Genomic DNA, 24,424 nt, shown 5'->3' with positions numbered 1-24,424 from the left:
TCTTCTTCTCCTCTCTTAATTAACATGTTCACAACTGCTTGTGTATCTTTTCCTTCTAGTCTTTTCATTTTCAATCTACTTGTGAAATTCATGTGGTCAACTAATGTGTGTCCAACCACCCTTGCGTCGCCAGCTTCATTACACATATATCTATAGGAATCTGCTGGAGTTATTCCTGATAGTGTGAGTCCTTCAATTACTTTTCCCTTTTCTTCATCAATTTTTCTTTGTGATCTGGAAATGATGCAAAAAGTTAACTAATTGTTGTAAAAAGTTAACTAATATATGCCAAAAGTTAACTAATCTATGCAGTAAAAAGTTAACTAATTGATGGTAAAATTAACTAATTGATGAATAAAGTTAACTAATTGTTGTAAAAAGTTAACTAATATATGCAAAAAGTTAACTAATATATGCAAAAAGTTAACTATTTGTTGTAAAAGTTACCTAATTCATGAAAAAACGTAACTAATTGATTGAAAAAGTTAACTAATTGATGAAAAAGTTAATTAATGGTTTTAGAAAGTAAGTAATTGAGGCAAAAAGTAAACTGATTGATGCAAAACGTTAACTAAATGTTTTAAAAAGTTAACTAATGCATGGAAAAGGTTAACTAATTTATGAAAAAAGTTAAGTTACCTTTCAAAGTTTTGCAGTGACTCTCTTGTTAAGGCATGATTGTGTTCTATAACATGATGAAAGACTATAAACTTTCCATCGTTTTGTAACTTCAATCGTATAGATGCGTTGCACCCTGTTCTAGTAAGATTTTGCTGCCTTGGGTTCTTTGACTGCCCTTTCTGTTTGCTGTCACTTGATACAGTTGCTTCTTCTTTTTTTGTGTTCTTTATGTTTTCCTTTCTCTTTCCTTCCTTTGAACAACAAAAGTATCTTTCCTTTATCTCTCCCGTTTTTTTATCTCTCCTTAATGTATTTTTTCTTATTGAAAATCCAAGAAGTATTGAATGTTTGTCATAAAGTTCATGTAGTTCATCCACTGTGCCAGTATATCCAGTCAAAGGTCCTCTAATATCATCCTCTGTTAAATCGTTCCAAATATCTTTTGAACCTGTAAAATGAACAAAAGTAATAGTTAACAAAAGAAACTAATTAGTTACATAATTGAGGAAGTTAGTTAACCAATTGAACTACAATGTTTTTTGATTAAAAGTTAACTAATTGATGGTACAAGTTAACTAATTGATGATAAAAGTTAACTAATTGATGATAAAAGTTAACTAATTGGTGGAAAAGGTTAACTAATTGATGGTAAAGGTTAACTTAGTGAAAAATGAAATTTGAAAAGTAGCATTAAAAAAAATTAGTTAACCTTTTTTCAGTTAGTTAACTTTTTACATTAATTAGTTTACCTTTTGCATCCATTAAGCTTTTTACAATAATTAGTTAACTTTTTCCATCTATTAGTTAACTTGTCCCATCAATTAGTTATCTTGTTTCATCAATTAGTTATCGTTTTATAGTTAACTTTTTAACAACTTTTTGCAACCTCAAGTTAATAAATTTTATTTAGTTAACTTTTTACTGCAATTAGTTAACTTTTTACAGCAATTAGTTAACTTTTTACAGAAATTAGTTAACTTTTTACAACAATTAGTTAACTTTTTTTACTAAAAAAAATTAGTTTTGTATTGATATTAATTATCCAATTAGTTAACTATTTTTACCAGTTAGTGATTCTTTCAAAGGAATTAGTTATACTTTGACATTCATTACTTTATTTTAAACCAATTTGTTTAGTTTTTTAGCCACTTAGTTAATTGCACAATCCAATTAGTTACGATAAGTAATCAATTAGTTAACTATATTCATTAAATTAATTTTAAAACCTGAAAAATAAGCTGAGGTTGTTTCTCCTGTTGTTGCAGAACTTGTTTCAGATGTATTTTCCTTTGTTCCAGAACTTGTTTCAGTAGTTACTTGCTGCATTGTTGTAAAAGCCCTTTGATTAGGGTTATCAAATCGCGCAGGAAGTTGAAATCGAGAAGGAGGATGAAGGTCCCTTTGATTATGGTTATCAAATCGGGCAACAGGTTGAAATCGAGGAGGAGGATGAAGGTCGCTTTGATTAGGGTTATCAAATCGCGCAGGAGGTTGAAAACGAGGAGGAGGATGACGGTCGCGAGGTTGAAAAATCGGTGGTGGTAGAAATCGAGGATGTTGAAGGTGGCGAGGTTGAAAATTCGGTGGTGTTAGAAATCGAGGAGAATGTTGAAGGTGGCGAGGTTGAAAACTCGGTGGTTGAAATTGTGGCGGAAATATCTGTGTTGGTTGTTGAAATTGTGGTGGAAATAATGGTGGTGGTGGTTGAAAGCCGTCGGCCATGTCTGAAAGTTGGTTGTTGAAAGTTGTCGGCGGCGATTGTGGTGGAAATAATGGTATTGGTGGTTGAAATTGCTCATAGCCGCTGTCTCCCATGTCGGATCTGAAAGTTGTTGGCGGTGATTGCGGCGGAGCAAGCTGAACAATTTCGCGAAATTAGATTAGGGTTTGAAGAATTTCGCTGTTGTCGAAGAAGGAAGGAGGAAGGAGGAAGGAGGAAGGAGAGAGAAAAGTATGGGAACCGCTTTTATATAGCGCGTGAAGCCCACGCGCGCGTGGGGAGTCAGCGGACTGACAGGCGCGTGGCCGTCAGGCCGCCTGACAGGAAACGTGCTGGAGAAAGTAATAAAGAAATGAAGGAAAGAGAAAATATTTTTATTAAGGTAATAAAAAATTAGAAAAGGGGATGGTGGTTGGGTGAACGGGGAAATGTGAATGAATTAAATAAGGGATGATGGGGGGAAATTTAGGGTATAATATGTAGAAATTCTTATGTATTTTTGATAATTAGAAAGATAAACAAGGGTATTTGGATATTTGGGTAAAAAATCATGACAAAAAATAGAAACATGAAGAACAAATAGGAACGCCATTTCGGAAAACAGGAAGATCAAATAGAAACGGTGAAAATAGAACTTATAGGACATTATTGGACCTTATTGACACTTATAAGACGTTACAAACTTATAAAACTTATTTAACTTTTAGAAACTTATCAAAATTTATAGGACCTGAAAATAAGATCTCATAGATTGAAGAGAACCAAACCTAAAACTTTATACTTTGTACTAAGTTATGGTGGCCTTTTATCAAAAAAAAAAAAAGAGTTATGGTGGCCTTACTTTTTTTCAACTTAGACAAGTTGTACTCATTAACCCATGTGATAAGTCAAAAACTCAAAGTTACTTCATTTTTACCCTTTATTAGTTCTATTTTAAATTAATCAACATTTTTTGTTGAAAAATAAATTAATCAGTTTGGACTTTGGAGTAATGATTAGGGGCCGTTTGGTTAGAGAAGGGGAAGGGAATGAGAATGAGAATGGGAATCAAAGAGAATGAAATGAAAACCCTTTATTTAAGAATGTTGTTTGGTTTGTCCATTCTTCTCCCCTCTCTCTCTCCTAAGTAAGATAATAAATAATAAATAATAAATAAATAAATAATAAATAATAAATATTTTTTATTTTTTATTTTTTATTTTTTATTTATTATTTATTACTAATTATTTATTATTCATTTTTGATTATTAATTATTAATTATTAATTATTTATTATTTAATATTCATTATTTATTATTAATTATTTATTATTAATTACTAATTATTTATTATTTATTATTCATTGTTTATATTTATTATTAATTAATGATTAGTAATTAATAATTACTAATTACTAATTACTAATTACTAATTAATAATTACTAATTACTAATTACTAATTACTAATTACTAATTACTAATTACTAATTATTAATTATTAATTATTAATTATTAATTATTAATTATTAATTATTAATTATTAATTATTAATTATTAATTATTAATTATTAATTATTAATTATTAATTATTAATTATTCAATATTAATTATTAATTATTAATTATTAATTATTAATTATTAACTACTCCGTATTAACTATTAATTATTAATTATTAATTATTAATTATTAATTATTAATTATTAATTATTAATTATTAATTATTAATTATAGAGAGTGGTCAAGGGAAAGGGAATGACAAACCTTGGGGGTGGTAGGGTATCATTGTAGAGGGATTTGGGGGTAAGTGAAAAAGAAAACAGGGTAAAGAAAATGACAAAAACTACCAAACAAACAACAACAAATGGAATGAAACCCCATCATTCCCTTTCCCTTTCCTGAAAACCCCCAACCAAACGCCCCCTTAGTGAGCTAATTATATAACTAGTAGACGAAGGGTGTTTATAAGGGAGAGGTAGAGTATTGTACTTTTGTCCCCACAAAGGCCATAAGTAGGACACTTTTATTGGGCTTTTGTATTATTTAAATGAAGTGTCACTTTCTTGGGCTTTGTTTGTATTGGGCGGTCACCGCCTTACACTTCCTTTCAATGCGGAAGTCAGCAGAATCACCAGCCATAAAGTTATTATTCTTCGAGCATCTTTTTCCCTCAATATTCCTTTACTCAAATTAAATGTTGAATACATGCAAGTATTTGACAATACTACTAACGGTATAAATTTTTTTAAAAAAAATATTTAAAAAATGTATTCGTACATAAGGTTAATCAAATAACATATTACACAATAATAATTAATTTTTATATAGTATTAGCAAGAAATTTTGGTTAAAGTTAATATAATTAGTGCCAAAATCAAACCGTTACAACTTAAAGGTATTTAGAAAAGGAGGAAATAGTTTTTGATAGTTTTTTTTGGATTTGTTGTTAGAGAGAACATTTTAAAGTCTAAAAATTGTGACAAATAACCTTATAAAAAATTTGTTGTGAGATCAGACCTTAAATTGATTTTTTTGGACTTTAAAAAGATCATTTACGGAAAAATAATTAATAAGGTCCTTTGTCACAATTTTTGGACTTTAAAAAGATCATTTACGAAAAAATAATTACATTATTTTTTTAAATAAATTTGTACTATATATAGTATTACTTAAAAGACGTTTCTAAATAATTTTATGTGCCACGTGGCGTATAAATTTGAACCCGCGACCTAACGTTTAAACAATGAAGTGTTACCAGTACGCTATAACAAATTACGTGTGATTATTGTAAAAAAAAAGATACAAATTAATAAATGTAATAAAAAGAGAATTGATTAAAAGGAGTAACATTTTTAAATAAGAATAATATAAATGTTACTAATGCAGTAACTCGGGCGCATGAACCTAAAAACTAGTTAAATAATTAAATGTTAGTAAATTCGAGAGCTTAAGAATATAAAAAGTTTTCTAGTTATCAATTCAAGAAAGGCCGTGAAATATTTTATTATACAAAAAACATAATAAAATAAAAAGAAAATTTAAGATAGTGACACATGGCATGCATATATTTCTATTTTAAAATATTAGTATAGATTTAATATATACTCCGTACTTCATTAGGTCTCATGTACACACGTATATTCTAAATTTTTTATTTGATGTTTATTTTATAAAAATGTATTTCTCCTATTGCATAATTAATAAAACTTAAACATATTCGTTTAATAGAAATGGAGGGATAAATAAATACTCCATTTCGATCGAAGGTCGAAATGGAGGGATAAATTAATACTCTATTTCGATCGAAGGTCGACTAATACTTGTTTTTTAAGGAAAATTTAATATCTAATTTAGTTTTATAGGTTATTGTTTCGACTTACCATATTTGATAAAAGTTTTAATTTGAGAATAACAAATTGTAGACCTTGCACAACACATTTTTAGTAGCTTAGCTGATGAAATAAAGTTAGTACTTCAACGAGTTTCAATCTACTATAACTAAATGTTTTTATAATTTTATCTAGCTCATATTCTATTTAAAATTAAAAAGGAATTCTTTTGCGCCTAATGTACGTAATCCGATCATAAAAAATGTATTCTCAACCTTTGGAATCAATTAAAAATCGTTGGGGTGTTATGTACACCAATTGAATATTTTAATCCAGAACATTCCTATGATGTTTGTTATGTGTTGCAAATCGATTGGGTTGAGAAGTGCATATGGTTAGACAAGGGAATTGCAAGCAAAATAAAAAAGTAAAACACACTATTTTAATTTTTATGTTTAATTTCTTTATTTTGGTATTACATTTTAGATTTTTCGTGAGTATTAAGTACATTATTTCACAATATAGATGTTTAGTTCATGAGATGATGACTAATTTTTCGTTAAATGAACTTTGTGAACATTTTCTTGTTTACTCTTTTTGGTTTTAATTATAATAACACAATTATTAAGTTTATATACTCCCGCATGCATCGCATGTATATAAAACTAGTAAATAATAAATCATCGCGAACAAAAAATAAAAAAAGCTCATAAGTCAATTAACACAATTAGTATTTGGTTTAAGTTTAATATTACTTTTTTTTTGGTGTCAAACTAAAATTAAATGTAGAGTTTTTTTTTTTTTTTCAATAACAAAGAAAAATACTGTTTTTATGTTGTCCTGCCTCCTGAGTGTAATAACGTTTTTTTTACGTGATAACACTGAACCAAAAAAAAAAAAAACAATATCCTATCTGTAAATGATTCGCTGTAAAAGAATCCCAAATTGGCAAATTAGATAATTATTAATTTCACGTTTGTTCATGTATTTCCATGTTTCTTTCCTTAATTAATTTCCTCCATCTTCAACCTTTCTCTCTCTAAATCTGATCGATCAATTTGGGTACATTTTCATTGATTTTAATTTCCAAAAATATGTTTAATTTCTGATTAATCAAGATTTCATTATTAAAATCATTTTTGATTTTGCAACAGATCATCTCTGTTATTGTTGTGGGGGCCGTTAGTGATAGGCACGCCTGGCACTCTCATAATTCCCTCCAAACGCCTTTCTCTCTCTTCCTCTCTTTCACTTTCTCTCTCTTCCCCAAACCATTGAAGCTCTCCGTTTCACAATTTCTTCATCATAGGTTGAATCTTTTTTGACTTGGCTTTGGATTTGTATCTTCTTCATTTAATATAAGGTAATCTATTTGATTTATTCATTTAACTTTTAAGCTTTATGCTCTATTTTGTTTAATTTTAAGAAATTTTGGGTATTGTTTGATAGATTTGTTCTATGAAATGTAAATATGTTGTGGGATTTTTAGAAGTTGTGCTAATTTTAAATATTGTATTATTTTAATCTTTTATCCCCTCTTTTGGGGTGGGGTAGGGTGGGGGGTGGGGGGGGGGGGGGGGGAGGTGGGTTCTTGGTGAATTTGGGTTTTGATTTGTTTGAGTTGTGCTGATCTAAAGAATGGGTTAGATTGAGATGGGTGTTTCCTGGGTGAATGTAATTTAGCTCAAATTTGTATTTGGATGGGTGTGGAATTCAATGAAATTAGTTGGGTTTTTTTTGAATTTTTTGTGGTGGAAGAGGGGTGGATTTCAGTGCCTTGAAGGAAATGTTGTCTCTTTAGATTGGATGGTTGTAGAATTTTCGGCATTTTCGAGATCGAACGAAGATGTATATTCCCATTTTTCATTGCCTGTGTCTGATTGAGAGCCAAGCTGTGTCGGGGCGCCGGCCAATGACATTTGCCTTGAGATTTGGATGACATTCTTGTAGGATTGTCTATTTGGTTGCCATTCCCCAAGGGTTTTGTTTCCGGATAACTGGATTATTAGGTACCCACCAGATGCTGTCATTTGCTTTTGTTTGCAAGTTACAAGACCTGTGGATTTGGGATTTGCTGCTGCGTCTTTTTACTATAATACGTGGATTTGGTATAGTTTATCCACGCTGTCTGCCATGCCTTACCTCTCATCTCGTTACACGCTGCTAACTGTAATGCTTCAAAATTGTACTTGAACTTATTAAAGTTACTGAGAAGTAGATTACATGGTTTTGTTAAACAGATCTTTTTCCCAGAGGGGGTGGGGGTGGGGTGGGGTTGGGATTGGGAAGTTGGTCTCACCATTTCCTACCATTTCTTGAGGCTTCGGAGGCCTAGCTTAGGCTTGTACCAGACTCTATTCATATATTTGCTTCAGAGGCCAGGGTTCAGTCGGGGTTGATATCAAAGGGTCTGCAATTGCTGCTATTTCTGGGGCTATTCCATGGAAACATTGAAAGCATTCTAAATGCCGGGTCTGTGAGAAAACAAGGTGTCTGCTTGATAGTGACATTTGTTTTTGGTTTTCTCTTTTGTGCCTTGATGACCTTTTGCTACTTAGCTGAAGTCATGAGATGCACTGCATTGAGTTAAAGACTGCCTGTGTTGTGCATATGACTAGAGTTTTAGGGAACGTCGAAGCTTGTTGTTCAATGCATAATTGTATAATGCAAGATAGAGTATCAATTAGCATGGACAGCCATTCTATTGTGTTGAATCTGAAGAGAAGAAGTCTGCTTCATGAGAAACTATACAGGCAACCCAAGGTGGATAAGTACACCAGCAAACAAACTTGGCCAAAGGTTGCTGATTTGATGTCATTAATGATGCTAAACTGTAGACCTGTCCAATGGTTTCTGCTGAAGGAAATAATTTTGGTGCTGGACTTCGCAGCTGGAAGATGCATTCCTGATAGGCTTTCAAAATTTCTGAATGACTTGCCCCGTAGTATGTATTGTATATCTTTGGATGGCTGTCTCTTGGTGTCTTAGTGATGAAATTCTAAGGGAACGTATTTCTCCACGAAAGATGCTTGTAGCTTTATGTTAAGACCAACTTGAATAGTGGTAGAGGGTAGTTGCCTGGAGAGTTGCCTGGAGAAACCTCGAACTTTATTTTTCCTACAATATAGCAGTTTGATTCAGGATGGAAGATTTTTGGTAAGTTAAGTCTCAAACTACGTAGGGAGTATTCCTTCCTTACAAATATCTTTATATAGAAGTTGGAGCCTAGAGGTGCAAACAGAAAGGGCTTTTGCCAGATTAGCAACCACAGTTTTATACTTTTAGTGTGGTTTTGGAAGCGTAGTGCTGAGTGATCCTGCTATGCTCTGAAATTCTGTTCATTAGTCTTTTGGAGGTGGCTAAAATGAAAAGCAACTTCATTTAGTCTCCCTTGAAGTTATAATGTTAGCACCAGCTGCCAAAGTCTCAAATTCCTGTCGTGCTATATATTGGTAGATGTCTAATCTACATGATTCAGAATAGTTCCTCACTTTTCCATGAAGATAGTACTATAATGGGATATTATAAGACAAATAGTCACACATATCTTAATAGCACACATATGTTCTGTAGCAGTCAACGCTGCATATAAAGTTCTTTTCAATTTTGAAATGAATATATATGCAATACAAGAGGTATGCTCGGAATTTATTGATAAAGCTTCCTATTAACTTGGTTATAGTGGTCTGTGCTATTGTTAAGGAGATTCAATTTCAGGTCTTACAAGTCCCTGGCCTTTGTGTTTTTATGTTATATACTTCCTGCTTTAGCTTAATTAATTTTTCATTCAGCTGTTGAAGTATACTTTTGTTGTTTATACTCTTTGCATAGTTATTGTCCTATTTACAGTGAGAAAGGTTGATCCTTCTTTTGATAATCGGTATTACGTTATCGATTACTCCGTGTCCGTTTTACTTGTTAAAAAGTTCTATTTTTTTTGTGCTTTGTTAATATTGGCATTTCTATCGTTCTTTCCTCTTCCTTCTTGACTGTACTATTAATCTCGTGCACTCTTTAAGGGAGGAAAAGGGAGGAAACACAAAGAAGCTGGTACTTATTTCTGATGTTTTTTTTTTTGGTTTTTCCCCAGGTTTCTCTTGCCTGCTACTTTAGGCAAATTTTTAGTTGTTGACATATTTGAAACTTTTACTTCTTACAATATGTCAGTTTCCCTGAGAGATCTTGATCCAGCATTCCAGGGAGCTGGTCAAAAGGCGTATCCTTTATCTTATTAATATTTTAGAGTGCCTGCTTCATTTTTAAGTTGCTTTAATATCTTATTCAACTATGACTTACTTTACCATTTTAGGGATTTCAACTTATTTTTGCCGTGTCGAACTTGTTTTTTCTCAACTTGACTTATATCTGTTGTTGTTAATTGTTATTATGATTTTAGGTTTAGTTTGCCACAAAAACATATGCAGAAATACAAAGCTATTATACTCGTGGTCAAGATGAAAATACATAATATAATAAAACATGCTAATGCCAGGTGACCTACAGCAGTCAGTCATTATTAATAGTATGAGAAAGTATCCTGATGCTCTTGTATTGAAGTCAAGAATGAAAAAACAAGCTTCATGAAACAATTGTTGTTACAACAAACATTAGCTCCATTATAAACCCCACAAAGTATGATTAATAGAGCATGCTTTTCAACAATTAGCCACATCTTAATTAAGCACCTAAACGATGAAGCAATGTTTAATACTCCATTTCTGAATGAGTGTTGTTTTGTTGTTTGAGGTCGAACTTTGACTATATATTCCTCTTAAAGAAAAGGATGAAAGTTTTTTTAAATACAAATCTATCAACTCACATAAATTTAATAAATAAAATTCAAGAGATATTTATCATCACAGTTAAGATGGAAAGCTAAATGACATTGTTTATAAACTGAGAGAATAGAGCTTACGATACGTTCAAAGCAGATTATGTATTGGATGAGAAAGGAAGATATTAATGTGTTATAGCAGGGAGGGAAAATGTACATTCAAAATTAAGGACACAACTTGACATAACTAATCTCCACAATCCTTTGTGGATCAGCTGAAGAGACTTTTGTAAAAGTCCTGCAAACATGTGCCCAAATAGCATCCATATCCGATCCCAAGTGAAATGTATAGACAGAGCCTTTTATGGCAAAGCCCAGGTGTCCATCGTAATCTTGGATTTTTTAGAACCGTGTATTTTATCAATATAAGCCAATTAGAAATTTAGAACATAGTTTGTTGGAATTGGAGATTTTGGATTCCCATTCTCCCATGAGCTAGAATCTGTTACCTGTTCTGTTAGCAGTTGATGTCATATTACATGGTCTATGTGATGAGAAACCAGGACAAGATGCATGCTATATACCAGTTATATTGTTATTTCTATTTCCTTGACAACTTGTAGAGGATTGGAAATATGGCGCATTGAGAATTTTCGTCCTGTACGCATCCCGAACTCTTCTTATGGAAAATTTTATTCAGGAGATTCTTACATTGTTTTGAAGGTAAAGATTCCAAGTGACAACTCATTTAGGGCGATGATAAAGGTCGCAAGTTGCGACAACATTTAGTTGTCGCAATCTTACGTGTCGCAGTTTAATTGGTACATATAGGCGCCACGTAGGATACACGTCATTATAATATTTTTACTATCAATGCAATATTTCTACTATGAAATATGTAAATAAGGTAGTCGATATGAATAAAGAAACAAATTAGAATATTAAGATTTTTCTACTTTTTTTTATAACAAGTATAATAGATAATATAAGTTAAATATTTTAATTTCCAATTTAAATCATGACACATAAGCATGCCATGTCATCATTGTGACACGGCTTAAAGGTCGCATGTTGCGACCTTTATCATTTTCGACTCATTTATATGCTAATATTTCCTGCTTTCTTCTGGTATTTATGATATTTGCTCTGAGTATCTTGGAGTTTTCTTTTGCACTTCTATAGCTTTGTTTGACTGCATGTTTTTTTCCCAGGTAATTTGTAGTTTACAAACCCTTATATTTGTTTCTTCTTGCTTTATTAGACAACAGCATTAAAGAGTGGTGCATTGCGTCAAGATATACATTATTGGCTTGGTAAAGATACTTCTCAAGTAAGTCTCTATCTAATTTTTTCTATTCATCATATAAATTAATTTTTATTTAATACCAATATTCAGGTTTACCCACATTTTGAAACAACTGTTGACAAGAAAAGTTGAAATTCTCGACCGTGTAATTCGCCTAAAAGTTCACTATATAAAGATTTTTACATAGCTTTTTGTGGGATGCGGATTATATTTAAAGTTCTAGATCTTGATTTTCGTCAAATAGGATGAATCTGGTGCTGCAGCTGTCAAAACTGTGGAGCTAGATGCTGCTTTGGGAGGTCGTGCTGTTCAATATAGAGAGGTACAGGGCCATGAAACGGAGAAGTTTCTTTCATATTTTAAACCATGTATTATTCCCCTGGAAGGAGGAGTTGCATCTGGATTCAAGCATCATGAAGCTGAAGAATACAAATCACGCCTTTATGTCTGTAGAGGGAAACATGTAGTTCATGTAAACGAGGCAAGTTAATGACCTTCTCTGATTTGATGGTGGACTGCTGAAATAATAATAAGTGCATTTGACATGCCACATGCTGCATCTTTTTGTCTGATAAGATGATACTGTGCTTGCAGGTTTCTTGTGCCCGATCTTCTTTAAATCACGATGATATATTCGTTTTGGACACTGAATCTAAAATCTTTCAATTTAATGGCTCCAACTCTTCCATTCAAGAGAGAGCTAAAGCGTTGGAAGTTGTTCAATATATCAAGGACAACAATCATCATGGAAAATGTGACATAGCTGCAATCGGTAAGTGTATTTTCTGTAATGGATGAACCCTGAAATCTCATATCTATAAACGATGACATCAAGTTTCAAAAAAATAAAAATAAAAATAAAAATAAACGACGACATCAGGTTACTAATTGTGTTGTATCTTAAGTATCTTAGAATCATTGTACCTGCATCATGGTACATTGTATGCTATCTCAAAGATAGAGGTATAGGTTTGGCTTGATGGGTAGCAATACTATTCTCTTTAGTGGGAATATTCCTTCTGCACAAAGCTATCACAAGCATGTACAAGCCCATGGAAGTTTATATCATGTTTTATTCTTTTCCTTGTCAAGTTTAAGGTAGGGGATGGAAAAATGGTGTATGTGCATGGGAGCAGCTCTTCTCCATTCTTATCTTTGTTGCCTTTCTTTGATTGCTCTACTCTTTCTGATGGTAAATGGTGGTATTCTTCCCGGAATATCCTTTTTAGGAGGTATCTTCTGTATATTGGAAGAATTTACATCTTGTAGGCCTAGGCCTTCTTTGGTGTTTTTCTTCAAGGTTCCTCTGCCTTGTCTGCTGATTCCAACAAAACACTCCTAACTCTTGCCTTTTTGTCTGTGCCTATATTTGCAACTTTAATGCCCCACGCGAAGGCTTTTACTTGAACCACCTTTTTGCATAAACTTAGTACAGATGACAACAGTAAAGGTTTAGTGGCCCAAAGAGACAGGGTTGCCTATGTGTGATGTGTTTTTACTGAAGTCTGAAAGTAAATCTCAAGTGTTTTTCTTGTATTGTAAGCTTGCTACTTATTTAGCGGCATATTTTTTTTGAGCTGCAAGGATCTCTTATTCTCTTGGATCTGTCCTGATATGACTGGAGTAATAGCAGTTGTAGGTTCTCCATATGAGTTTTCATAGTCATAGATGGTGGAAAATCCTCTGCTATTCATATTTGTCATGTGGTGGGTGGAAAGGAATGATACTATGACAGTATCTTCTGAAATGGAGTCTCTTCATTTTTTTTTGCGGAGTAGAGTAGTAACTCACCTTTCTTTTCTAAGTTGCTTTTTTTGGAATGTCCCTGACTAATGTACAAGATGATTCAAGTTTTATATTTTAATTTCTCAATTTTTCGAATCCCTGTCTTCTACTTCTGTAATTTTTACTTGACTATTGAAACAAATTTTCTTTTTATAAGAAAATTCAACTCCTCTAAAAGATAATGTTGTAACTTGTGGTTGGTTCTGAATGTGTGCTGCAATGCTTTTACAGAGGATGGGAAACTAATGGCTGATGCTGAATCTGGTGAATTCTGGGGCTTTTTTGGTGGTTTTGCTCCACTACCAAGGAAAACAGCTAGTGAAGGTGACAAGAATGCTGATCCTACTACTCCTAAGCTTTTCCGGTAAGGTTTATTCATAATATTGCTTTTGGTTCTCATGTAAATATTTTGGCTTTACAACCAATTGAATCTTCTTTTGTGTTTTTATCTATTTCCTTATTAAGCGTTGAGAAGGGACAGGCAGAAGTAGAAGAAGCTGATTCTTTAACAAGGGATGTGCTGAATACAAACAAATGCTATATTCTGGACTGTGGTGCTGAGGTTTTTGTATGGATTGGAAGAACTACCACTCTTGATGAGAGAAAAAGTGCAAGTGGAGCAGCAGATGTAAATTCTGATCCTCGTGCTCTCTTTTACTATTTCGATACGGGAAACCATTTTTGATTCGCTTGTCGTTGTTGAATAGGAATTGCTTCGTAGCCTTGATCGTCCAAAGTCTCATGTAATCCGTGTAATTGAGGGATTTGAAACAGTGGCCTTTAAAACAAAATTTGATTCATGGCCTCCAACTGCTGAGGTTGCTGTATCTGAAGATGGAAGAGGCAAGGTTGCTGGTAGGTGATTGGGATTTTTTGCTATAGTTATCTGATATGCAATTGATAAACAGGCTCTTGCGCCACAAGATAGCACTTTGTTCACTCCGTTTGAATAACGTTTTTTTTCTTCTTCAGAATTTCACCTTTTGTTTACCTTTTGGTATTTGAAACATTCAACTCTTCTTTGTCTGTCCAGCTCTTCTCAAACGTCAGGGTGTCAATGTGAAGGGCCTTGTGAAAGCTGAACCTGCAAAAGATGAGCCTCAAGTATACATTGACTGCACGGGACATTTGCAGGTATATGATATATGGATGCCATTTATTGTTATTCATCAGTTGACAGGGTACAAGTTCTTAGTGAGCGTTTGACATTGTGACTTGTCATTACTCAATTTTTTGAACATGGGGACTTGTCAATTATTACGTATTTATCACATGTGTTGGTAAAAAGTACTCATAAAATATATACTTGTCAATGAAAGATTTTTGCATGTACCTTTTATGTTAATTTGTTTTCAACTATTTCAAGTGTATATTTGTTTCAGGTTGACTTGTTTGCTGGTTTTTTGACATTCTTATTTTGGGAGTACGTTTAAAAAACAGCATTTTGTAAACATATCTAAACACTCAATTAGCCAATTACAATATCTTTTTCTTAAGTAATAAAGACATACTCGTATTAGAAAGACTAAATACAGAAGTAGAGCTGATTGGAAGACAGCTCAAGCCCTCAGCTATCAGTATAATAATTTATCTACAAAAATCTAGAAACATCAAGTATTTTTCAGGTATACAAAAGCCTCCAAAAGAGTATACAAAAGCCTCCAAAAGATACTTTAATTCTTTCCAAGTGCTTCACCAAATTGGCCATTTTCAATAATTCATCCAGCCAACCTTCATCCTTCTTTTCCAAGCTTTAAAATTCTTTCTCACAGCACAAGGATGGACCCACACAATCTAAACTTAGCTAAAGCTATTTGCCAAATTGAAAGAACCGAAGGACAGATAAGCAAAGTCGATTTTCAGTTCAATTACATTAACGATATGAAAATTGCCCAAATTTGAATTTTTTCTGTAATGGCATCAGTGTGCAATACTAAGACCTTCATTGGTGTCACTTCTGCCAATACTGTATTTGCCACCAAACTACTTTTTCTATGCCCACCTTTGCTGCTTCTGCTGTAAGTCTCCTGTGGTAGATAATCTTAATTCAGTTTCTAATGTTTTTATTTACCATGGTTGTACAGGTTTGGAGAGTAAATGACAGTAAGAAGAATCTCCTTTCTGCTTCTGAACAATCGAAGTTCTACAGTGGAGATTGCTACATCTTTCAGTATTCATACCCAGGAGAAGATAAGGAGGAGCATCTTATTGGGACATGGTTTGGCAAGCAAAGCATTGAGGTTACTATCTACCAATTCTGTATTTTAGCCGTCACTAACTTTTTTGGATATTTCCAAGGTATCTTTTATTAGAAGTATATTTTGGAAAATGAAATGGCACATCTCATTGATAAATAGCAACTGTTCAACCGTCAGTTCATATTAGACTTATAAATGATGTTTATTCTGGAAGATGACTGATTATTGTGTAGCATTGCTGTTATGAATTTGAGGGCCAGTGGAGACTCTATTCTCTTCACCTTATATTCCATTATTTCAGGCAAATCTTAATGGCTTACGTATTATAATTCCCATCGGAGAAAGCCGAGAAACACTACTTACGTATTATAACTCTCAATAACGTCTTTATATAAGACATATGAACCCTTAACAATTAGCTCCCACGAGAACCAAAAAGTATCATAACATAAAGCTGCAGTATTCTCGGACGTTAATATCAAAATCAAGCCAAAACTGAAAACCGTCCGACCACCATTGTGACTGCCCTGCATAAGTTCCAACTCACTGTTACTTCCGCCCGCTTAGTTACCGTGGCTCGATCAGTTGGACAGCCATAAACCATCATGATGGGATGTTTCTTTCACAATTCTTCAATCCACAATAGGATCAAAGGCATAACTTAACAATTGCTTCACTTCTTGAGAAGAAGGGGAGAGGGCGACCATAGGCAGAGGACAATTAAAAAGGGTAGGGGCAATGGAGAAGGTAGGAGAAAGGGAGGGCTAATAACCTTTATTTGGGGAGGATCATGAGGGGGAATATGGAGGTTTTTTTTTTCAGTAGGGACAATGGTTGGAGACTGGGATGATTTTTGGGCTGGAGGGGTGGAGGTGGAGGAAGGGTAGGTCTAGTGGCCATCCAGTGTGACTATGGTCAGTCATGTGGTGGTAAGGCCGTAAGGGTGGGGAAGGGGGACGATGATAAGGAGATAGAGGCGAGGGATACACGAAAGAAGAGGGATGGTGCAGGGTAAGGGGTGTTGATATGGGCTTGCAGAACACCTCATGGCTGGCTACTATCTAGCCTTTGTTCTGGGCTCTGGGGTCTGGAGTCTCTGGGATCTTCTCTTTTCACGTCCAGGACTACTAAATTACCAGATTTAAAAATTGGGGAAAAGGTGGATATGATTTTTATCTGAACACAAATGAAATAAGGGTTGTTTGTTAAAACGATCTAAATTGGTTTTAAATCCAGGGTGGTTCTCATGGGGACCTTTCCATGTACGAGGGTATTAACGTTTGAATTATGCATCTATTTGTATCCTCACAAAAACACACATACAGAAGAACCTTAGCATTCTGTAGCCTAGTGATTGTCTCCTTGCTTTGCGCTAATCATGCATGTCATATATGCATACAGGAGGAACAAACATCAGCCACAACCCTGGCGAGCAAGATGGTAGAAACAATGAAGTTTATGCCAACTCAGGTACCAAATCAAATCTTTACTGTTATTTAACTTTCCCCCATTTCTCTAACGAGGCTTGTTTATTTTTGTTATTATATAACTTGGAACTATGTTCCATTTCGGATGGAGCCAAAGATTCATTTTTTCTTTTGGTTGTGTAATGGACTAAATCAAAATGGCTCTTAATACCTCTTCGCTTCCTTTCCATGAAGTATAAGATGGTCGTCCCGTTGACGTCCCTTTATCGCTTTTGGGTCAATTGGAAACAACCTCTCTGCAATTGCAGAGGTAAGGTTGCGTACGTCCGACCCCCCCTTTACCCCGCTTCTTGCAGGAGCCTCTTTGAGGCAACGGGGTAATGATAATGATAATGATGATTATATAACTTGGAACTAACATTCAATGCGCTGTTCTTTTCTTTTCAAATAGGCTCGGTTTTATGAAGGAAGTGAACCAATCCAGTTCTTTGCTGTGTTTCAAAGCTTTATTGTTTTCAAGGTGCGTACTCAAAATTTATGAGCTTATCAACAATATATCCATTAGCTTTCTACTTTGATTGTGCATGACATTTTGTGACAATTCAACCAGGGTGGACTCAGTGAAGGATACAAAAAATACATTGCTGAGAAGGAGATTCCTGATGATACATACACAGCTGATGGAGTTGCTTTGTTTCGAGTTCAGGGTTCTGGACCTGATAATATGCAAGCTATTCAAGTAGATCCGGTGTGTATGTCTACTGTTTACCTTTACTTATATAATTATGGCTTTTCGTATAGAAAGTTTAAGGCAGCGGCCTTTCTCCAACGGCACCTCCAAAACTCCCCCCAAGTCCCAAAAGTAACGTAAAGTTTCAAGTTCTTAAGAAGATAAGAAATCTCTTTCTTTTGAACTCTGTGTGAAAGTCTTCAAAGAGCAATTTGACATTAGGTCTCGAGAAGGAAAACGCAAGTATGCAACTTCCCATAGCACCTGCAATATCCCCAGTAAAGCACTTAAGTGGGAAACTCTGCTTTTTAATTCCTTCTATAACCAACTAATGTAATGTAAAATCCCAAATTGGCATGGTGTTCGGTGTCAGCCCAACCTTTGACCTAACATCGGTTTATAATGAAGTTGTAATTAAAGGCAATGAGATATTCCTGTATGTTCTACCCCTAAACATGAGAAGAAGATTGTGTTTTAAAGATTGATAGAATTTCTTTTCTGAGTGTGAGGATGTGATTCATGTGATGTATTGAGCTGGAGCAGAGGAAAGTCTTCTTTCTAATTTAGAGCTTTTGCAACTCCTTTTTAGGGGTATCATTTCTCGAGTACCTCTTATTTTTATTGGGGCATGGGAGGGGAGGGGCCGAAGAGGTGGTAGGTGGGTGTGACTGAGTGAGGAGGTGCTTTCAACAACTATAATCTAATTAATGTCCTGCAATTTCTTTTTACATTATCACCTGCCTATTTCTTGTTTTATGTTTTGACTTTTAACTAATCATGGTAAATTCCTCCAGGTTCCATCATCTTTAAATTCGTCATACAGTTACATACTACATAGTGGCTCAACTGTATTTTCATGGTCTGGAAATCTCACGTCAGCAGAGAATCAGGAACTTGTTGAGAGGCAGTTGGATATCATCAAGGTTCGGAAATCTCTCTCTTCTACTCCACTCTACCTTCTAAATGAAGGGAGAGAATAAAACTGTTTCTTGAACTTGTGGTGACCCCTTGTTATTTAGTTAGTTAACATAATATTGGCTTATAATTATAGTTTGGGGGAATTCATTTGCTTGGAACTTTCATACTTTATATTTCAAGTTTATCTTTTACAGTTGCAAGATGATATTTTTGCACCATTTGGATTTTGGGGGTGTTAACCACTTTTTCTTTTCACTAGCTGGGTATTGAGGAGTAAAATGCTTAGATTTTTGTTCCTTTGGGTTTGTAGTCATACAGACAACGATTTATTCAAGTGTACATGGTATTTTCTGCAGCCAAACTTGCAGTGCAAAACACAAAAAGAAGGATCAGAGTCTGAACCATTCTGGCTGTTGTTAGGAGAGAAAACCGAATATCCAAGCCAGAAGACTGCTAGACAACCTGAAAGCGATCCTCATTTATTTTCTTGCCATTTCTCTAAAGGTTTTTAGCATATTATTCAGTATTTTTGTTTTATTTGGTTCAGCGTATTTTATATTTCCACTGACTTCTCCTGTTTTCCTGCGGTTTCATTGACGGTTGGTGAATTGCTGCTGATCTGCAGGAGATTTAAAGGTGCGTATATTTTGTAGCTTTATCGTGTGAAGCACTATTATTTCAATGTTTTCTGTTATAGTTCACTTTTTCTGATTAAGCTAGTGGTTTACTGCTCCAATATTGGACTAGAAAAATGTTCACATGTATCATACTGGACTACTGGAGTAATCTTCTGCACCTTCAACACATAGCTAGTTTGGGCATATAAGACGGGGATTAGAAGATTCTCCCGGTAAGGAAAGTAGAGGGCTGGGATCATGGGGATCATATAAGAAGCTGAGGAAAACTGGAGATGACTTGGATGGAAGGATTTAAGAATGATATGAAGAAGTTAGGTTACAGGAATATTTGACACTTGATAGAAGGGAATGGAAGGAGAGGATCATGGTTGACGACCACAGGAGATAAAATCTTGGTTTATGTAGCCGACCTCATCATTGGGATTGAGGTGATATTGTTGTTTTTGTTGTTGTTGTTTCAGACTGGAGTAATCTTCTGCACCCTTCAACCCACACCAGTGAAAGTGAGATGTCCTTTAAAATGTGTGTTCCTGTGTTTGCCTTTATAGTGGTCTGCTGTGTTGTAATTTGATATAGTATTTTCTGAGCTGCTTTATTATCTTTTAAAGAAATATTATTACCTGAATTTAGAAGCACATTTAGTTCTAAAAACTAAAATCTGAGAGAACTTGATGCGGTGGTTTGCATTTCTTTACCCTTCAAAGGTCATCAACTAGTCTGAGGACGACATTATGTGGCGTTTGATTATAATCTTGGACTCTGAATGGAGTAAACAGTACCGAAGATTTGTGAAATAGGGAATATAGGCTTCTTTTGAGGGAAGACTCACTTCTTTTATGGTTTCGTTCCATGACAATATCTACAAGCGCGGAGAAATAACTTTTAGTCACTGAATTTGTGGTGAATTGATCACTTTATGATGCATCACAGTGATTTCTTCATATTGTTGGTTTTTGTTTCAATGAAATTTCTGCTAATTGGACGTTAATCACAGGTGGTAGAAATATATAACTTCTCTCAGGATGATCTAATGACTGAAGATATATTTATATTGGATTGTCACTCGGATATCTTTGTGTGGGTTGGACAACAAGTGGATTCCAAGACCAAAATACAAGCTCTGACAATTGGGGAAGTAAGAATTTCTTATTTTGCAAGGAGCTATTTGTTGCTTTGACTTCACTGCAGATTGTCTTGAACTGTTGCAATACTGTTTTTGTAATTAAGAGACCCTATTATCCCAAAAACATTCACAATTATAAGAAGTAAGTATTTGGGAACATGTTATTCTTGTCATACTGAAATCTAGAGAATGGCCAAGCATTTAGATCCGGCCGACATATATAACTTTCTCCCTTGCTTCTTCAAAAGCTAATATAATTAATCTACAAATGCAACCAGAAGAAGGGCTATTGGGAGTTAGCTCACACTTTCTCATAAAATCTCTGCCTTGTTATGAAAAAGTAGCTAACTATGCTAAATGTATCCAGTTTCTTCATCTCTAAGTACAGAATGTGTTCATCCAGAGAGCTCTTATTGTTATTTATGTTGAGTCTGTCCAAACAAGCTGTATGTGCAAGAAAAGGCCTTCATCTTCTTCATGACCTTAGATTTTGTATTATTATGTTGCTGCCTCTTCCCTGACTCTGGACCTGCATAGCTCGATGCATTGAGTGTCTTAATATTATTCCAACTTTTGGGGTCGATTCTCTCTCTCTTCTGTTGGTCCTTTTTGTGGCACATCATGGTGGGGTTTTTTTTTCCACTCAGCTCTGAGTTATGTCATCTTAGGTTTCGTTCTTTTCACTTGAAATTTGCCACTCCCTTGACCACAGACCAGCATAGCTCCATGCGTTGTGTGTGTCTTAAGATTTTCTAAGTTTGAGGGGTTGATTATCTCCCCCTTCATTTGGCCTTTTTCTGCAGTAGCTTCATTGTGGTGTTTTCTTTATACTCAGCTTTGAGGTACCTCTTAGGTACCTTCAAAAAAAAAAAGGTACCTCTTAGGTTTTGTTCTGAAACTTTTACCTGTCTGAACTTGTTATTTGTTGGAACGCATCTGAACTACTTATTGGAACTTATCAGTTGTTATTTTAGTTGTGAACTTAACTTGGGTAGCCTTCTCTGAATTTTATTTTTCCGAAAAACTTATTTGCTCAAGGTGAAAAGAACAAAGCCTCAATTTAACTAGAATGTTGTTCAAAATGCTAAATTATAACTAATTACCTGTAACCTATCAAGGTTTGTTACTTGTGGTACTTCTAAACTCTATTCATGGTTGGTGACAGAAATTCGTGGAGCGTGATTTTCTTCTAGAGAAGCTCTCCCCTAAAGTGCCTGTATACGTGGTCATGGAAGGGAGCGAACCCCCTTTCTTCACTCGCTTTTTCACATGGGACTCAGAAAAATCTACTGTGAGTATTTCTAGTTATTTTTGCACGATGGACAACAGAATCTCAAAATCTGCAGTCAAATCTTACTGTTTGTTTTTGGACAGATTCATGGAAACTCATTCCAGAGGAAATTAGCATCACTAAAGAACGGAGGGACCCCTTCTGTGAATGTAAGTATCCTTCAGTGATCCATCCTCGTTATATTTCATTTGGACAGATATTACAATTGTCACTGTTGAATTCTATAACTTGCATACTAAGTGGTTGATGCTTTATCTTGTGATCCTGTTTAATGTATAGTCTGATTGTATTTTTGATGCGTACCCAGAAACCAAAGAGGAGAACACCTACATCCTATGGGGGAAGGTCTAGTGTGCCAGATAAATCACAGGGTCGTTCAAGGAGTATGTCTTTCAGCCCAGACCGTGTCAGAGTGAGAGGCAGGTCTCCTGCATTTAACGCACTTGCTGCTACTTTTGAAAGCCAAAATACCAGGAATCTTTCTACACCACCTCCAACTGTTAGAAAGCTTTATCCAAAATCAGTCACCCCAGATTCTGCTAATCTAGCTCCAAAAGCTGCTGCTATTGCAGCACTTACTTCAACTTTTGAGCAAACTCCACGAGAACCTATTATACCCCGCTCTCGTAAAGGTGAGCATCTTTAAAGTTTCTGTGTTGATATATTATATATTACTGTAGAACTTTAATCTTCTGTGTCAAAATTGTAAGAACTCCTTTGTTTCTATGCTAAAGTGAATGCAGAATCCCCTAAAGAAACATCGACACCAACACCGGAGTCACTTTCAAAGGAGAATTCCATGGGCAGCATACAAGAGGATTCTAAGGAGAATGACGCTGAAGATGAGGAGGGACTCACAATATACCCGTATGAACGTCTGAAGACAATATCAACTGATCCTCTTCCTGATATTGATGTCACTAAGCGGGAGGTCTGTCTCTTCTGTTTTCTTATTGCTTGTTTGAGCATTCCATCTAACCTTATCTAATACTACCTCCGTTTCAAAATGATCTTTACACTTTCCGTTTTAGTCTGTTTCATAATGTTCTTTACATTGTGCTTTTATTCTATTTTTGGGCATGAAACTTTACTATCTTACCTCTTTTACCCCACAACATTTATCACTTTCCACTCACTTTCTCTTATTTTTTATTCATTTTTTCTGACATTCATTCACCTTTTTACACTCCCTCTCTCACTTTATCCATATTCTATTGCATACATGATACATCCACCTTTTTACACACTTTTCTTTTGTCTTAATATTTGCCGTAAAGAACATTATGAAATGGAGGTAGTATTGTAATAGTAACCCAAATAAGTACCAAGTTCATTCATCATATGAGTTGACAGTTGACACTTGCATATTCTGTGCAGACTTACCTCTCTGCTGCGGAGTTCAAGGAGAAATTCGGGATGCCAAAAGAAACTTTCTATAAGCAACCAAAGTGGAAACAGAATAAGCTGAAAATGGCGTTGCACTTGTTTTAAGTATGTTCAACAGGTCTCAGTTTTTCCTGGAATTGCGTGTTGAAGGATCTTGCCTTATGAAATCTGTATGAACTATGAACTCCCTTTACAGTTTTTTGTGATTTTTGTTGCTGCTTGTCAGTAATTCTGACTATCGGTTTATTTTTTTGTGCAGTGAAACTTCATTCATGTTGGTGTGAAGGGACAGCATCAGTGTTTTTAGGCTGCTTCAGCTCCCAATAACTTATATCTTTTTCTTTTTCGTAATAGATGGGGTTCTTACTTAGCTAATTTGTTTGTCCAAATATATTTTTTACCCTGACCCCCCTGCATGGAGCGGGTGGTTAGGTACTTAGTCTCGATTCCTTCATTTTAGTTCTGTCATATTCTTTAGGGTCACAGCATGGTTGTGAGCTTGCATTTTTGTTTAAATTCCATCGGAGTCTTCGTTCAAAGACTGATTGAAGAGGGATTATAGGATTTTCAACGTCAGTGCCGTTTAGGTCGTACTGAAGAGCCAAGGGGTTAATGGTTTGTACTTTGTACAGAAGAGTGTAAAAATCTAGTCCATTATTTATAATAATGTGTGAAAAATTCATAACTACAGTACCATAGATGCTGAATTTCTCTATTATTGTCCGGTCAGAATAATCGATGCAGATTTTCGGATACCTTCTTATTGCTGTTGCTACTACTAGTAATCTTGTATTCTTGTCATAAAATTAGTCTGAATAATTGAATATGCTTTGGAGTTTGGATTATAATCTGCGAGTTTGTTTTTTTGGGCGCCATGCCTAGTAGGGGTCCATTTCTCCGGACCGATCTCTGGTGTAATTATATGATTTGTTTTGCTAATTGATTCTAATTTGTTGGCGTTAGCGTGATCCAACAACTAGTATAATAAAAGAGATAAATATTAATGGTTGTTTGGCTTTGTCCTATTGGACTTATTTTGACTGAGCTTATCTGAATTTAACTGAATTTATCTGAACTTATATGAATTTTCAGAACTTATTTTATTTGAAAAAAAAAACTTATTTTGTCTGAAATAAACTGATTTGTTTGTGAAAATGTCCGAAAAAACTTATTTTTGTTGAAATTATATTATGTAAATTTA

At 34.5% G+C, this 24,424-nt stretch overlaps 1 protein-coding gene across 3 annotated transcripts; it reads left to right on the top strand.

Annotated features, from left to right (window-relative positions):
* The first annotated feature begins 6,581 nt into the window (after window positions 1-6,581).
* Window positions 6,582-23,978, top strand: LOC110776505 (villin-4). 3 transcript variants are annotated; one of them, XM_021981061.2, is made up of 25 exons: window positions 6,582-6,709; window positions 6,802-7,010; window positions 9,738-9,863; window positions 11,045-11,144; window positions 11,683-11,751; window positions 11,972-12,208; window positions 12,322-12,499; window positions 13,744-13,876; window positions 13,978-14,140; window positions 14,220-14,367; window positions 14,546-14,646; window positions 15,597-15,752; window positions 17,112-17,180; window positions 17,589-17,657; window positions 17,748-17,885; window positions 18,662-18,790; window positions 19,142-19,289; window positions 19,411-19,421; window positions 20,418-20,558; window positions 21,712-21,837; window positions 21,921-21,986; window positions 22,145-22,469; window positions 22,572-22,768; window positions 23,215-23,393; window positions 23,483-23,978. In XM_021981061.2, exons 3-24 carry the CDS (start codon window positions 9,808-9,810, stop codon window positions 23,326-23,328), a joined length of 2,874 nt encoding a protein of 957 aa, XP_021836753.1. In that variant the 5' UTR covers window positions 6,582-6,709; window positions 6,802-7,010; window positions 9,738-9,807; the 3' UTR covers window positions 23,329-23,393; window positions 23,483-23,978. The 3 variants fall into 3 exon arrangements, with proteins under 3 accessions (XP_021836753.1, XP_021836754.1, XP_056692746.1); XM_021981062.2 differs by having other exon boundaries at window positions 6,643-7,010; window positions 22,581-22,768; XM_056836768.1 differs by having other exon boundaries at window positions 6,644-7,010.
* Window positions 23,979-24,424: the final 446 nt, after the last annotated feature.

The sequence above is a fragment of the Spinacia oleracea genome, chromosome 2 (genome assembly GCF_020520425.1).
Source record: "Spinacia oleracea cultivar Varoflay chromosome 2, BTI_SOV_V1, whole genome shotgun sequence".
In the NCBI taxonomy this organism is placed as follows: Eukaryota; Viridiplantae; Streptophyta; class Magnoliopsida; order Caryophyllales; family Amaranthaceae; genus Spinacia; species Spinacia oleracea.
This window is presented reverse-complemented; position numbering and strand designations above follow the sequence as displayed.